This window comes from Hesperophylax consimilis, chromosome 16 (assembly GCF_061612785.1).
Source record: "Hesperophylax consimilis isolate HC1 chromosome 16, BYU_Hcon_1.0, whole genome shotgun sequence".
Classification (NCBI taxonomy): domain Eukaryota; kingdom Metazoa; phylum Arthropoda; class Insecta; order Trichoptera; family Limnephilidae; genus Hesperophylax; species Hesperophylax consimilis.
This window is the reverse complement of record NC_142851.1, coordinates 16,252,504-16,270,334: the sequence shown is the minus strand read 5'-3', so window position 1 is coordinate 16,270,334 and position 17,831 is coordinate 16,252,504. Positions and strand designations below refer to the sequence as shown.

The 17,831-nt window shown below is 33.5% G+C and overlaps 1 protein-coding gene across 2 annotated transcripts in view; it reads left to right on the top strand.

Annotated features, from left to right (window-relative positions):
• LOC149416797 (uncharacterized) overlaps positions 1–3,158 on the top strand; it is a 542,858-nt gene extending 539,700 nt beyond the window's left edge. For both annotated transcript variants that reach the window (XM_089640969.1, XM_089640967.1), the window contains 2 exons: positions 167–308; positions 463–3,158. In XM_089640969.1, the coding sequence (XP_089497095.1) occupies positions 167–308; positions 463–1,171 (851 nt within the window). In that variant the 3' untranslated portion in view covers positions 1,172–3,158. The remainder of the gene's footprint in view (positions 1–166; positions 309–462) is intronic.
• The last annotated feature ends 14,673 nt before the right edge of the window (positions 3,159–17,831 follow it).

Genomic DNA, 17,831 nt, shown 5'->3' with positions numbered 1-17,831 from the left:
AATTCCTTATCCCGTAATCACCTCCTTGGTAAACTTCAAAAGATACTAGTCAAGGAAATAAGGTGAAACATGAGAGCTGTGCAGACCATTTTTAGTATATTATTTAAGCACTTTGCAGGATTCTCTCTTTGTGAAATAAATAATGAACCTTATCATTCCTTTGCAGTTTTCATAAAGCAGGGGTGTGACGCAGAGTCCCGCAGTGCTCCGGGGGGTGGTGAATGTTCCATGCCCCTGGCGCAGCAGCCTCCTTCCCTCTGGAGAACCCCTCCCTCCATGGGGCATCACAGTATGGAGCACAGAGACAGGTAAGCCTATGTTTAATTACTTATGTTGCTATTGCTGTTTTAATTTTGTTAGAGACTTGATGTAATAAGTATTGTTTTGTTCGTGGTTTCTGAACCAAACATTTATTTATTTTTCTAATATGTAATTGGCTTAAGAACTTTTTTTCATTTCCAGGTCAATGGGAAAACAAGCTGATATCGTCAAAAGTGTGGAGTTCAAGAACATCCCTCCGATGATGGATAGTCCCCAGCGCTCCGCCTCCAGCTCCTTGGGAGGCCCCGTGTCCAGCGTGTGCGACCTCGTCCCTTCCTGCGCCTCCTCCCAGCCCCAGCAGGAACCCCAACACCAGCCCCAGGAGTACGTCACCAGAGTGTGCGTGGAACTAGGGATCCTCAACCGAAACCCTCCACCACCTTCTGACCCCCCCATACTCCTGTGCGCTGTGGACTTCGAACAATACCCCGAATGCAAATACAACATCAATTCAATGGACACGGCAGATAACTGCGTACTATGTGTCAACTCCAAACAAGAAGTCGTTGAACCTCCACCACCAAATCAGCTACCTATCAAAAGCTGTTTGAAAAACAAAGAAGCACACCCAATTTATCGATCAGACGTTATTCTTAAAGAATCCCCTTCGACGGAATCCGAAGATGAAAGTCAAGCTGTTTCCGATCAGGAAACTAACGCCGCCGAAGATCTAGCGCAAGACGAAGATCCAAACATGGACGGAATGTTGGATCTTATCTCTCATGATTTGGATTATCTCCTGAACAGGAATAATGTAGCGGGCGGACCGAGCGGGGGAAAGGTGCAAGTTCAGGCTAATGGGGAGACAAAACCATTCATCTTAGACAAAATACAAGAAGAAAGCTTATAAACCAAAATTAATTTTACGGATAACTTAATTTATTGTTCATATTTTTACATATTCCTCTCGTTTGACAAACTGGCCATTGCATTTATAGTATAAACTTGAACGTAACTTTATTGAACTTGGCAAATTCTCTCATTATGAACAATATTTTTTAAATTTCTCTTTTATAGACGATCCTTCTGTAAAAACTTCCTTCACAAATCTATTGAATGTGAAACTTATCTTACATTTAAATAACATTGTATAAAAACAGCCATAGCGTTAAGAATCTTACAGTCGGTTATTTAGTTATTGTATTTAATTAAGTAATATTAATAAGGTTTGGTTTGTTGATTAAAGATCTCATATCCTTTAATTGGTAAAAACATTAAAATTACCCAAAGAAAGTTATTTAAAATTATTCTAAAAAATTTAAGGCTTTTAAATAATGCGTGTTTTGTTTTTTTTTTATATCACTGTAAGTTTATAACCTTCGAAGTAAGTAAAAAAATGATTGAATAAGTTAATTAATGTAAAATAACTCTGTGTGTATTAAGTACTTATAATATTTGAAGAGGTTTTTTGACAGAAATCCTGGACCATTTAAAGCGTATCATCGCCTCATATTACAGGACTTACACTTTACAACATTTTTGTATTATTATATATAGTCCAGTATTATCAGTCCAGTGCTTGGATTCGGCAGTTTGACCAACCGGAAATGCATCACTTGAACAGATATATGTCAAGATTTATACCCAAATTCTAAACACATTTACACTGAACATAGGAGAACCACCAAGGATGTGTGCTCTCTAGGGCCAGCCCTGTGCACATGCAATTGGAGCAGTCCGCTCCAGGCGTTGACTTGCCAATACGCCAAGGAGCAAGGCGCTGATAATACATAACACCTAACACAGCTCCCTTGAGGTTTTTACTAGCGCCAGGCGCCGTTTGTCTCGGGGCCGGCCCTGGTGCTCTCACCAATCTCACCAACAGAGGCGGTAATAAATATACTAGTGGTTCTCTGAAAACCCGTGGACTTTGCTAATTTTGTGAGACAATAACAACTCTAGATGTATTGTAACATTGCATTAAAATATGAATTTTGGAAAAATTGTCAACATTTGCAGTATCGCATGCTGAACTACGACATAAAAAATTGCAGACATTTCACGATTTTGTTTTTTAGATTTGTGATTTTGGAAACAACAGGGCACAAGGAACAAGGGTTTTCAACTTCTTTACCAAAGAGATATCTTTCAATATTTCGCATACGAGAAACCAATATTTCGCATACGGGAAAACAAATATTTTGCATACGAGAAACCAATATTTCGCATACGAGAAACCAAAATGGCATTCCGGTTTGAACCCAAGCGCTGAGTCATTTATCATAAAGTTATAGTTAAGCCGTCCAAACGAACCATTTTTAAACTCATTTATATGCACAAGAAACAAATTTTTATTATAATTATTACGATAGTATAAAATTTATTACTCTGTTAATTTCCTGTAGATGGAGAATAAATAAAATAACCCTTAATTCTTCTTTGTGGTCTGTCTTCTAGTATGCAGTGTAAAAAAATTATTACTACAGTTGATTTCTTGATATATTTAGAGTTCCTACTTTTGCGCAAACAAACCTCAGTTTAGGAATGAAAAACAGTTTTTTTTATTTATTTAAGTTTGTCTGTAACATATATGTATTGATAAATTGTAAGATGTATTAACTTGATGTTAGTTTTTTTTACCATAATATTTACCATAACTTACTAAAAGTCATGGCTAGTCAGCATTAATATTAAACCATAGATAATGTCTAGTATCTTAGAGTTGGAGTAAATGACATACGAATTAATTTTAATTTAAATGTTATCTGTGATATGAAGATATTTTTTGTAAAAAACCATGTTCAAAGGGTATTTATCACTAGCTCATTTTGTTTTATTACGTATTAAGGTTATTTTTTAGTTTTGTGACAAGGAGGAATCACTTACAATGAACATTAAAAAGATTTTAAAATTTGAACTGTTTCATTGTTATGTTATGTTTTTAAACTAAACTATTTGTACTGTGCCACCACCTCTGATATGGAGACCTGAAGGTGTCTAAACCATGGACACAGCTCTTGACTGTGCAAAAATTAGTAGATTGTTTAATATACTCCTTCATCTTAATGGACAGATTGCAGTCCTTAAAGTGTGTGAGAATGTTTATTCAACTGGTAGTTCCATGAAAGATACTCTGAAGTAATAGCATCATTGATCTCTTCGGCGCAGATGCACGGCACAGCGCTAATAATACAGGGGGCATGCCAAATGCATTCCCAGATTTGTACACATTTAACATTATATCTATTTTCTTCCTTCACTGAGATGTTCACTCTTTATCTACTTTAAAAACTCTCCACACAGCATTCCCGGAGATGACAGGCGCTGAGGAAAAATAAAAAATTGATGATCTGTCGGGGGAAATGTGGCATATAAATGGCATTCCCATTTGGGGTATATTGTAAGGCTGGAATTAGAAGGGAGGGTAAGGAGATGGGGAAGAGGAAGGTGGGGAAGTATTGGGCTATTCAGATCTAGTCACCAAACTATTTCAAGTTACATTTCAATTAGAATGGTGGACTTATACCAAGGCAATATTGAGAGCATCTGACACTCTGAGTTGGATTCAATTACCAATAAGTAGTGAATTCTGTGTACTTTCGGCAAATACATGGTTTTATAACAAAAGTTTATAAATATCTTTATTAACAGCCTTAGCACGGGAACTTTATAGTTCCCGATGAACATGAATGAATGAATGAATGAAATGTAATATAATCATTTTAGTAAAAGCTGTCACATTCACGCACAGAGCCTGAGAAAACAGCTTTGAAAATTCGAACCCAATCCTTGCATTTATGCCCTTAAGCATAATGATTTTTGTACAAATTCTACTTTTAGTAGGTATTTTCCTAGATTTCACACATTCAAAAAATTTTCACAATTGCTTAATTTATCTTAAAACCTTTTAGGCGCACAAACCCCGTAGACGCACTTACCCCACTGATCTTAATGGGATGAATATATGCCAACATGCATTAGGAATACACAAACAAATAAACTGAAGGAGATCCACCAGCATGCTTTTGGTATACAAATTACTAAATCATTAAACACTAAACCAGTGTTGAAGTAAATGAATGGAGTTGTAACGCAAAGTGATTATTATGTATTATCAGTTTGGAAGATTCAAACTGAAAATGTGATAACACTGACAGTTAATCGACATAATAATATGATTGAGGTATGATTGCTATCTGTCAAATCGCAATGTAATTATGGCGAGTACAAAATAGAGTTTGAGTCACATCTATCATTTCAGATAAGAATATGGCTTACCCATAAATAAACCACTTACGGCTTACCTTACCTGCTTATTAATTATTTAGGGTGACCATTAATTATTATTTTAAATCAGGATTATCCCAATTTCATAGATGGGCTCATGTATACTTACTAAAATAGATTTCAAACAACATTAGACCCACCTGCCTTAATGCTTATTATATTAAGTAGTCGTAAAAAACAAAACCCAACCTGAGAGATTAGATGAGTGCTGTTATATTAGCACTCAACTATTCTTACTAGATCGGTGAACTCTGGCATTGTGAAATATCAACTAGCAACTTTTTATTTCTGTAATAATAATAATTCATTTTTGTCATGAGCTGTGGAGCTTAGAAAAATCCAATTGTTTACACAAATATTATTGTTACAGAAGTGTCACAAGTTCCCATTGGATACGAAAAGTTGTAAAAGTTGATCGCCGGCATATCCAATTGGTAATCTGGATTGAATTTTTACCATTGCCACACTACAGAGGTTCTTGATTCTATATACTTGGTTGCAGGAGCGTGTCATTTATAAGATTTTTAAAAAATCTTTGAAATAATAAGACAACCCCTGTAATAAAATAATATGAACATTTAATCTCATACAATTTATAAAAATCATTTTTTCCGAATATATCTTCTATCAAGCCAAACCAAAAATTGCTTTGAAAATTTTAATTAAATTATTATATAAATTCACTTTCCCTCTCTCTATAATTTGAAATGACGGCGATAATGGTGAAAGCCAGAAACATTCGAAAAAACTGGCAATTCTCGGCGAATTACTTGTGGTAGATTATATATTTATATCCCAAGTGGTTTTCTAGGTTTGGTGACTCAGCAGGGGTGCCTGGGTTCATGGGGTGAACTTTGTCTAGGTCTTAGCAGCGTTTGCCCACCTACTGCGTGGTGAATCGGGAGACCTTTTGACCTCAAGACCCATTGCCTTGCACTGCAGTTAGAGAGATGGATTCATATGTCATGACACATTGACCCATCATACCTTTTTCCTTCCCAGAACTTCCTCTTCTTCCTTTCCCTAAAGAAACTCTCCACACAGCATCCCCAAAGATACCTTTTTTATTTTTATATAGGAGACGGTTGACGTAAGGTTCCCGTGAGCACTTAGGCCCATTGTGCTATCTTCCATTTTACCTCATTCCTTTAACAGTAATCCGGTCCCTTTAATAAAGTTCACCAGGGTTGTCATTGGATATGTGGCTATGTCTTCTGGTTCTACAATGTGTCTTCCCAGGTATCTGAGCCTTGTTCCCAACAGAGCGGGACATTGGCACCAAAGGTGAATTAGAGTCTCTTCATCCTCTTCACATTTTCTGCATCTATTGGTGTTATCCACTCCCAAAACTGCATGTGTCTTCTGAGATGGCAGTGCCCCTTTAGTAGTCCTACCAGTTCCCTCAGTTAGTTTTTGTCCATATTGAGTAGTTGTCTGGTTCGCCTTTTATGAGTACTGGATTGCCTCATTCCGGGTGCCCTTTTCCATTCCTCCTAGTGCCGGGATTTGACTCACCTTTTAATATGTAGTTGGCTATGGCAAGCTGCTACTCTTACAGCCGGCTCGGATCGCGCAAGTGGTACTTTCATCCCTTTCCTTGCTAGTCCATCAGCCCGCTCATTGCCCTCAATTCCTTTATATCCTGCTACATAAAGGAATTATATATTCATTAATGTACATTTATCATCAGGGTTATTACATTGGTGGTAGCAGGTTCTTCAAGAATGGTCTAGTATTGCATCACCAGTCTGGAGTCGCATCGGTTACTTTCCAGTGCCATTAGGGCTGCCTGGCGATGAGAGGTAATGCCTTTGCTCTAATTCCTGTACCAGATACATAATGTTCTCCTGTGCACAAACTAAGATGTCCTCCATCTCAGCTCTTAATACAGTGCGATGTGTTCCTAGAGGTATACTAAGTTCCCTCTTGGAACCCTATAAACAGACTCCGGCCCCTGTTCCCAAATCTCTGAAGGATTTATGTTTCCTCAGGGTCTGTGGAGCTAATGTAAAATATATATATATATATATATTATTTTTACAAACATATAAATACGTTACCTGGTAAGACAGTCCAATTTACAAAAATATAATTTTGCAAAACAGGTAAATTATTACGAAAACAGCAGACGCATGGCGATAATTTAGCCTCAGCAATCAAGAAGTTAAAGATTTTTTAAATACCTGCCAATTTTTTTTTCAGTTATTTTTTTTTATGGAAATAATGTACTTTATTATAGAAATACTTATGGATACCCTATTTTTAAACTCGTATTTTATCTACCAATGAAATTGTGTTAATAAATACGAATTGATAATTGAATAGACAATAAAAGCACATGAATTCTAATTAATAATAATAATAATAAATTATCAAAGTGAATGAAAACATGTAACATGTGTTCAGCGTGTCTGATAAGAACATTGAACTGTGCAGCCCAATTTTTTCCATCCCGTCTTTGGCAATCAATACAATCTTGTAGTTGTAATCAAACATGTAGAGATTTTGCTTTGATTGCGTACAACTTAAGGACAATCACCTTTTATCTGTTCGACCTGATTGAGTTGTTATGCCAAGAATTTTCATATAAACAATCGCAATAAATTTTAGTTCTAATCGTAAATTTTTACCACATTTATTATTTTTTTTAAAAGAAAGACAAACATTCCCGGGTTACGAATAACCTGACAACATTTGAAAATCATTCACAAAAATTTTATTTTATTTTGAAAACTGCACAAAAGTTCCAACTGCTCCCGACTGTTCATCCAGTGGGACTATGGCATCCCCGATTGGGGTATGTTGTGAGGTTGAAGGCAGTGGAGAGGGGAAGGAGACGGGAAATAAGGTGGGGCAGTACCTGATTATTCAAATCTGCACGGCTAAAGACATTTCAAGCAACGTTTCTCTTCTGAAAGTTCTCAGGGCCATACTGAAAATATATACCACACTGGAACGTGCTGCAAATATACTATATATTGTAACAAACCATCTTAGTAATATACATATTTCAAATACTTTCTCATTCGGAAGTGGCTTCGTCTCTTACTAATTAGAGCGAAGGATACTATTGGCAAGTTTTCAGTTCGCCGCTCAGGCTTACAGATGTATGTAATCCCTGGAAGGGGTGTCACAGCAAGACGTGAAGACCTAAAAGAGGTCATTTTACCGGTGTCTACCGCAATACTTCAGCGGCGGGTCTGAACCCAAGAGACGCTTCCTTAACCATCTGATTCGGAGTTCAGCTAACCCAGAGAGAGAATATACCCGTTGAAAACCTTTTGGTAAACCAAAGGGTGAAAGGAACCTATGACTGGGTAATAAAGGTGTAACCGGGTTCTCAGTGAACCCACAAAGTGATTGTTAAAGTTTATTACACTGTTTTACTGATTGTTGAACCTGTAAACCTTTTTATAAAGTTTGGTATCACAATCTTTATTGATTAATAAAAACAATAGTGTTCACCGTTAATTAATATTCCCGTTACTTTATTAAATTGTGAAATAACTCAAATTAATTAAATAACATTTACTTGCACTCGCCGGGATTTGAACCCGCGATCTCCGGATTTGTAGTAGCCAATGATCGTAACTACTCAGTCACAGAGACTGTGAAGACACGACACGATCAAGTGAGTTTAATATTTGTATCAGATTGTATTGCAGAACAACAGGTGAATAAGGAGTGTGTGCTAAGACACTGTGACATTCTGTTATTTCTCTCCGCCCTCAAAACAAAGAATAGATTTATTTATTTGCTGTGCAAGTTCCTTTAAATATAGAATACAATGATTTTTACAAAAAAAGGATAACAAACAATTATAAAAATAAAATAAAAACGATTGTAAACTTACTCACAGTGTGATAAACTAAATCTTACAAGTAGATGGTTAGTCAAATATACCACAACTAGATAGTTAGTTATTTAGTCATATTTACCACAACTAACCTATTTATAAAAGATTGTGATATTAAAAAGGTTTTTTACAACGTCCCTTCCAAAGAAAAAAATGAGAATACCGCACAAGAGTCCCAACTGCTTCCAACCGTCTGGAGCCAATGAGCCTATGGCATCCTGATTGGGGTATGTTGTGAGGATGAAGGTAGTGAGGAGGGGAAGGAGATGGGCAACAGGAAGGTGGGGGAGTACCTGGCTATTCAGATCTGTTCACCAAACACAGCTAAAGCAATATTTCCATTCTAAGTATAGTATATATTATTTTAAATTAACAAATTGTGAAATAAGACTAATTCATTAAATAAAATTTACTTACTAACGCCGGGAATTGAACCCGCGACCTTCGTATCGCTAGTCGAGAGCCTTACCCGTCGACCACGTAGGCCTTCAGAATCCTGCTTCTAAAAAATAATCCACAAAATTGGGTCAGTTAAATACGAAACCACTTAACTCTAAGCTCACTTTTAATCCCGAAATAATAAACTTTTAGATTACAGATTCAAAGTTGGAACAACAACACAAAAAAAAAAACAGATATCTTCACGTAATGAAATTTATTATTGCTTCCCAGTAATAATTTGAAGTTAGCAGTAATATTAAATAGATAACTAATCTATTATTAATTCTTATCTTCGACTTAGCCTAATATAAGTTGCTAATAACCCGTTTAACCAGTTGGATTATCTTTTTGATTTGATTATTTTCATTATAACCTAGAAGATAAGCGACATTTAAGTTTTAAATACATCCGGTAATGCGTTTATGAGCGTAGCTGTAATCCTTATCAGTAAAATTTGACGTTTTATTAGGGAATACTGTCAAATAGTCGATAAAATCCAAATTCATCAGTAACAGTCACCTCTATGTTTTCGTTGGGCAACCAGAATTCTGAAATCCTCGTTGTCATATAGGTTACATTTCTGCCGCCCTGTTGAGATGTTTTTTGGACGATCCTAACCATCTGAAGCTAGTAAAATAATCATTATGCATGTCCTGCATGTACCATCTACCTTTTCATTTTCAAAATAATTTCTGTCAGGGCCTATGTCATCTTTGGGGAGGCTGTGGAGAGGAAAGAGTGAACATTGGTCAACATTACTTGACATGACTTTAGTTGTGTTTAGTGACGAGATCTGAATAACCTTGTAATTCCTATTTCCCATCTCCTTTCCCTCCCATTCAGTCTGACAACATACCTGAATTGGGGGTGCCGTAGTCTGGCTTTTGACACATGGTCATGGCGGTACTCAAAAAAAAATTGTACTTGTATAATTTATAAGTGCAATTCTTTTTAAATATTACATTGTCTGCTGTCATGTGTCTGCAATTACAAATCAAAGACAGAGTTCAAAACAACAACCGGTAAATTTTTGATAACTCTTTTACTTTGTCGCTAGCTTACAAAAAAAAATTACACGTGCGTGTGCATTGTGTGCAATGGCATACAATTTCCGTAGAAACAGGTTTCCAAAAAACAATCTTCGAATACAAACTATTCCGTAAAAAAACCATGTTGAGAGTACCAACAAAACAATGCCAGGTGTGAAAATTGGTAACTTGGCATTAGATCTCTTTAACCAAAATATCAACTGCAAATATAACAAACTAGGTTAGGTTAGGATAGTTTCGGAGAGCATCAAAATTGTCTAGGCAGACATAAAACCAACAAGTACTGCCAAATGAATTCTGACAGAGACCCATTTTCATAAAGTCTGGTTTGTAACAACTTTTAACTAAGCCATTGATTTCCGGGAAATGTTTATATTCTTCAAAGAACGCCACATTCCAAGAATTTATGATCCTAGCAATTAGCTAACCAATGAGTGAAAAGTTTAATACGTTTAACATGATAGTAATAATGTGTCATAGAACTGAATAGAACATATAAAATCATTATGTTTAGGTTTTGAAATGTTCCACGTTTTATGTATTTGATGTCAAAATATACTAACTATAATATGGAAAGAGGTAATTAACACACTTTCGGCGGGAAGAGTAGTTCTAAGGGTAGGTGCTGTAAAGGCATTGTCGTCCAATAATTCTTTATTTTATACCAATCTTTTTGTAAGGGTCCCCAACTATAAATATGTATAATATATGTAACAATGTCCATTTTCTTATCTTCTTGTATCTTGTGTGGAAGAATATTTAATCAAAAGGAAACTATATTAAACCTGTAGAATGGGTAGTAAATCCTTGCATTTATGGCACTGGAGATGCGGAAATCCTTTTTTTTGTAATGATTGGTCAGAAAGTGAAAACCAAATTTTTTGTAATGTAATAAAATTAGTTCAGTTTTTTCACATCAATAAATGGCCCAAAACTGACATTCTTCAGTTCATGGAGTTGTATTTCAAAGTAGGGTTTAATTTCAGACAGTACTTTTATAGTTGGGGTGTGGTGTACTATACCACTGATGTGGTGATCTACTATGTAAAAAAGAACATTAAAATACAGGGTGTCGGCGTTTTAAGAGGAAGCTATAAGCCAAAAATGTGTATATTCTTGGTATACCTTATATTGTAGGTAATAGGCATTAAAATCGCTCAACAAACGGAGTCTAGAAACGTTCGATTTCGAGCATAAAACTGGATTTTATTTATTTTGTAAATAAATTTATAAGAAAGCAACAAAGTTAATCGACTGAAACTGTCACAGATAATCTTAGCTATAATACTGTTTTTTTTTTAAGTTGTTTCCTTTATGCGTTCATACATTTCTATTGAAAAAATATATTTTTTAGTAGTTTACATTTATATTTTGCATTGAATAATTTATTATTTTATTTGTATTCTACTCAAGTGAAGCGATTGGAAAACGATTCGTTATAAAGATTAATCAAAATAGTGATTTAGCATTAAACTTCGCCGGTAGTTTTTAGGTAAAATATGTAGTACTAAATATTCTTCTATGGAAAAACATTTTCGTATGGGAAAAAAAAAGTTTATTTATTACACTGTTATACGTGGTGGAATTATATAGTATTAAAATAGAAAATAAAACATTTTTTAACTTATTTCCACTTGTTTATTTTACCAGTACCGGTTTCGTCCTATTATGGACATCTTCAGGCTGGCAATTGAAATTCTTTTGTTACAGAATTTATACAAAATTAGGTACACAATGTCAAGGTAGGTAATAACATATAAGATAACATATAATAACATAAGTAATAACCAAAAAATATGTACCTACCTTGACATTGTGTACCTAATTTTGTATAAATTCTGTAACAAAAGAATTTCAATTGCCAGCCTGAAGATGTCCATAATAGGACGAAACCGGTACTGGTAAAATGAACAAGTGGAAATAAGTTAAAAAATGTTTTATTTTCTATTTTAAACAAAAAGTTATTTTTCTTTATTACTTCTACCATTGTGTAGAATCACCTACTGAAGTTAATGCACTTTACCCCCGGACACCCTGTATATGTATTATTTTCAAAGATATAGCGATTTAAAGCGAAATACATTTTTTTGAACGAGACCCTATTTTCGCCAGCTAGAAGTGTGATAAGTTAAATTTACGATTATAACTTTATAATTTAAATAATCCACTATACATAAATAAGATTTTATCTAATTCTAGGAATTCCTGATAGATAAGCACTTTTAAATGCGAAAATTGATAATCTGCGTGATATTACGTATTAAAATTTTTATTTTATTTTTTTATTTATTTATTACTTGTAAATTATTTAACATTACAAATGATAACAATATGCAGACTTATATAATTTTTTTAATTGTACTACTCCATAAGTTGAGCTCCAGTAGCTCGTGTTTATGGGAGGAGTACAGTAAGAGTAGAGTAAAAATAATGTTCTAATGATTTTTTTAAACAATAATCAGAAACTTATGATATAAATACAAACATAATCTTAACATAGGTACACAAATTAGAAAGATGTTTTTTTAAAGACAATTAAAATGATATATCTTTTTACAGATTAAGTAAGCGTAAGGAAATTAAAGGTACAATATATCAGGTACACAAATAAGGAAAATAGTTTTTTAAATACAATTAAAATAATATATTATTACTATTGCCATTTGTTTTGAATCTATTGCTTATGCTATCTGAGGGGTGAATTTTATATATAAAATATTCTTTATAAATTTGATATAAGGCGATTCTCTTATACAATTCTGTGATAGGTGGTACATTAAATTCCCGAAATATCTATAATGTAGGGAAGTCATATGCTTTCCTAAGGATGATTTTTATAATTACTCTTTGAATTGTAATTATGGGCTGTAAGGAAGCCTTAAAAGCCTCTCCCCACCCAATAATCCCATACTGCAATATGGACTGAATTAATGCATAACAGACAATTTTGATAGTTTTCTTATTTAAAATGTTTCGTATATTATAGAAAATATAGATAAGTTTTCTTATTCTTTCAACAGTGAGATTAATATGGTCTTTCCATTTAACATTTTTATCTATTAAGATTCCAAGATATTTTATATTAGATTTATGATTTAGTTTCGCGCAGTCCGGAATTACATGTACCGTCATTTAGACAATTTTTAGAATGAATTGTTATGTTAATTAGGTTATTTGGCACATCTTCTTGTAGAGTGAAAGGAATACAATTTTTTTTTCTGTGTTGAGTGATAATAAATTGCCATCGAACCAATTTTTTATAACCTTCATGTCTTGATTGGCTGCATTGGTAATTTCGTTCCATGTCTTTTTTTCGATAATTATTGCAGTGTCGTCAGCAAAGGATATAAGTTTACCATTAAGTGATAATTTAAACATATGGTTAACGTAAATTATAAATAAAATTGGTCCAATAACAGTCCCTTGGGGAATTCCAAATTCTAAAGTCTCATCCACACTTAGGACGGGTTGTTTCGGAGAATTTGAACAATTCATCAAATTTCAACGTTCATTTTCAAGTTCTGTGAAAGATTTTTTCAAATTCTGTTTTTATTTCAGTTTTATCAAGCAACTAGCCTACAATGATATAATAACAGAACTTGAATGGGACTTTCACAGAACCCGAAAATGAATGTTGAAATTTGATAAATTGTTCAAATTCTCCGAAACAACCCGTCCTTAGTGAGTTATTTAATTTTACTTTTTGGTTTCTTTGAGTTAGATAGCTTTGTAGCCAATACCTAACCTTACCAATAATACCGATATCATTTAATTTATTAATTAGTTTTGTATGGGAGATACTATCAAAAGCCTTACGTAAATCAATGAAAATGCCAAGGCATTTGTTTTTTTTTATCTAATGCACGGTATATAGTTGAAGTTAGTTCTGCAATGACATCATGAGTGCCTAGTTTCTCTCTAAATCCAAATTGGCTAGGACTAATTATTTTATTATTTTCAATATAGTACAGGAGTTGCTTTTTTACGATCTTTTCGAAAATTTTTGCAATGTTTGAGACAAGAGATATAGGTCGATAATTTGATATTTCTTCATGGCTGCCAGATTTAAAAACGGGTGTTACAATAGATTTTTTAGAAACGGAGGGGAATATTCCACTATACAAACTAATATTTATAATGTGTGTAATTGGAATGCTTAATAATTCATTGTAACTTTTCAATATTTCAACTGTGACTTCATCAAACCCTGGTGCAGATCCACCTTTTAATTCACTAATAATATTTTTTATGTCATCTGTTGTTACCGGTTGGAAAACTGACAGATTATTTTGTTTAAGACAGTCCTTTTCGAAATTATCTATTTTATAATTTTCATCGATCCGTGTAGCTAAATTTTAACCAACGTTAGCGAAATATTTATTGAAGGCATTAGCACATTTTGTCGGTTCCATTATGGCATCAATAGAATTTTTTCCGATATTAATTTTTTTAATTTGAGTTTTTTTGTTTTTTCTACTATTTATTTCATTTATTGTTTTCCATATATGTTTTACATTTTGTTTAGCCACATCAATTTCATTTTTGTAAAAGTTTTTAGTAAACAGGTTAATTTGTTCCTAAATTTTTTATAATATGCGTATATTTTTTTATCTAAGGGAAATTTCTTTGTCAAGTGATATAACTCTTCTTTTTTTCTAATAGACACCACTACGCCATGTGAAATCCATGGTTTTATTTTTTTATTTTGCTTTAATTTTTATAGTTTTAACATCTGTTAATGCTGTAATATAATTGCATAGAATATTATCAAAAATATTTGCGCATGTTTCAGCACATGTTGATTCTAATACGGGACGCTATGTTTCTGTACTTATTTTTAGGCTTAATTTATGATGGTTTAGTGACTTTTTTGTAAAAGTATTGCATTTTGAATTAATATGATTATTAATATTAAGTTGTTGTATATAGATGCAAGTGTGATGATCAGTAATATTATTTTTTAATATTATCGTGTGTAATTTGTCGGTATCTTTAGTGTTACTCCATATGTGATCAATACAAGATGGACGTTGACCAGTAATTTCTGTAGTATATTTTTTTATACACAATATAAAATTCATTTCCGACATAAAATTGATAAATTCAGTTTGTATTTTGTTACTATTTTCGTTTCAAACATCTATGTTGAAATCGCCAAAGTATGTAATCATATATGTATTACAAGCAAACAATTTTCAAGGGAATGTACTATGAAAATATTCTATATCATTAGTTATCTATACACGGTTTCTGGAAACTAGTGGTACAAGCTGGAATCTGGGAAATCTACATCACAAAAAGAACCCAAAACAAAAATTTAAAAATTTTTTTTTTTCTGAAACTATAAGGGTGACAATACTATTGGAGCCGGTTCTACTCTTCTACGCAATTTAAAAGACAATTTCAATTGTGATCTTAATAATTATACCACCACTAGTTTCCGAACACCGTGTATATCAGGCTTGATTTTTTTAAATGTGATACCGCACTAAAGTCCCAACTGCTCCCAACCGTCTGGAGACAATGAGACTATGGCATCCCCAATTGGGGTATGTTATGAGGCTGAAGGTAGTGGGGAAGGAAAGGAAATGGGGAAGAGGAAGGTGGGGAATTACCTGGCTGTTTAGATCTGATCACCAAACACAGCCAAAGCCATTTCAAGCAATTTTTCAATTCTGAATGGTGGTCTTACACCAGGGTGTTACTGAGAGTATCTTCCACTCTGGAACGTGACACAAATATACTTTATATTATTTTATATGAGTACATTGTGAAATAACACAAATTAATCAAATAAAATTGACTGGCGCTCGCCGGGATTTTAACTCGTCACCTCTGGCTTACGAGTCGAAAGCCTTACCCCTCGACCTCGGAGGCCTTCAAATAACTTCCTAACTAACTTTCGTCGATAACTAACTTACTGTAGGAGAGGGCTTAAGAAGGTTTTTTAATTAAAACACCTCACAAGAATCCCAACTGCCGGGAGCCAGTGGCACTATGGTATCCCCAATTTTTGGGTACGTTGCGAGGTTGAATGAAGTAGGGATGAAAAGAGTAAGCCTGAAGAGTACCTGGCTATTCAGATCTGGTCATAAACAGTTAACGTAAGATCCTGAATGATGGTCTTATACCAGGGTAATACTGAGAGTACCTACCACTCTGATGACAAATACATCTGCAAATGGTAAAATTAAAAACATTGATTATTTATAAAAACAATTTTAATTTATGGTTTAAAATATACACTATTTCAATACAACACTGTTTTTTTAATATACATAACATTAACATTATGATGTTAAATGTATAACTTACAGTTATAAATATATACAGTTATACATCTCTGTGTTATATTACACTTTCCTAGTATTGAATAACATTATTAATAATATAAGTTGGGTATATTAACATAAGGTATTGAAATATCTAAAAATAATTAAATGTTGAGTTAAAGAAATATAAGAGCTGTTTTCGAAATACCACTAAATTAAAATGTAATATTTGAATTCTGAATACATTTTAAAATCTCTAGTGATGTGAGGCTTCGATTTTAGTTAAATGCAAATAAAATATTGAAACAAAATTAAAGTACCTATGTAGGTATGTACTTTCTTCTTAGATTTAGTTTCATATTTGAATATGTTCCATTTTTGAATACTATATAAGTGGTTGTTTTGACCAGTGGCGGTTTTCTCTAAAGTGCGTTTGTGCGGCGAACCCCCATTAAAAAGATGAGAAAATAAAACAAACTTGTTTTATAATAATATAAGCACATTATAGATAGCACGCTATTAAAATTTCGCCTTCAAAACCCGCGCCACCGAAAAATACGATACATATTCCAAATTTTGTGCGAGTTGAAATCCGCGCCAAACTCTTCATACAAAAGAATTTTAGCCGGTACAGATCCCTATGACGGTGACATATACAAAATTTGGTCTTTCTTTGCAAAAGTAAGACAAATTGTGTGCGCCGAACACGCATTATGTTATCACGTGACCTCCGAACATTGACGAATGTAACCGAAGAAACCCGAGAACTTCGCGGCCGACGTTTGACCTTTAGGGAAGCAAGTGTTATTTTTTTATGTTATATTATGGTATTTATCTTTGTAGTCATTTTTGTACATATTTTTGTTTTCTTGTTTCTGCATTTCTCCAACCGTTTGCTTATGGCATTTGCAAATCTACTACCTATTGAAGTAGACTTAGTAAATTTATTTCGTGCCACCTTTATTTGTTTTTTTTTTTTATGTTTTAAATATCTATTATATGTATATTCTACGAAATTATTCTTCTCGAAAAAACAATAATAATTAGCAACATACATTGAGTGCTATAAAAACATTAAACAATTTAATTCCTATAAAACTTTTCTCATTATCTAATATTTGTGTCTAGTGAAGTGATTTAAAAACAAAAATATGTAGGTACCCCTCCCACTAACTTTATTTAAGTTGTGTGACTGCTGCCGTATTCGACTATTTGACGAAGGACAACAGTAAGTAAATTTTAATTAGATATGTTTATCTTCTCTTGAATTTCTGAACCCCCTGTTAAAAAGACCACGAACCGCCACTGGTTTTGACAGATAGATTAGTGGAGGGAAAACAGAAATTGGAGGGTAAACAATTATTATTGTGACCTTTTCAAATAAGAATAAAAAATTAAAAATAGCAGCAATGATAGCCATTTGCCATAACACAATTATTTTGACAATATCTCAAAAAATTACGATGTTTTGTCAGTCCATCAATATGTAGTCCCATGTTGAAGGAGGGAAGAAACAGATAAAGATTGTTTGTTGGTAAAGTAATATATGTTGTGAAGGTGAGGGAATATTTGAATTATTATTTTTATTATTCTAAAGGCCTCCCAAATTTTTTATGATATTTACATCACACAAGTCAAAATTATAGAACATTTATTTAGCAATTC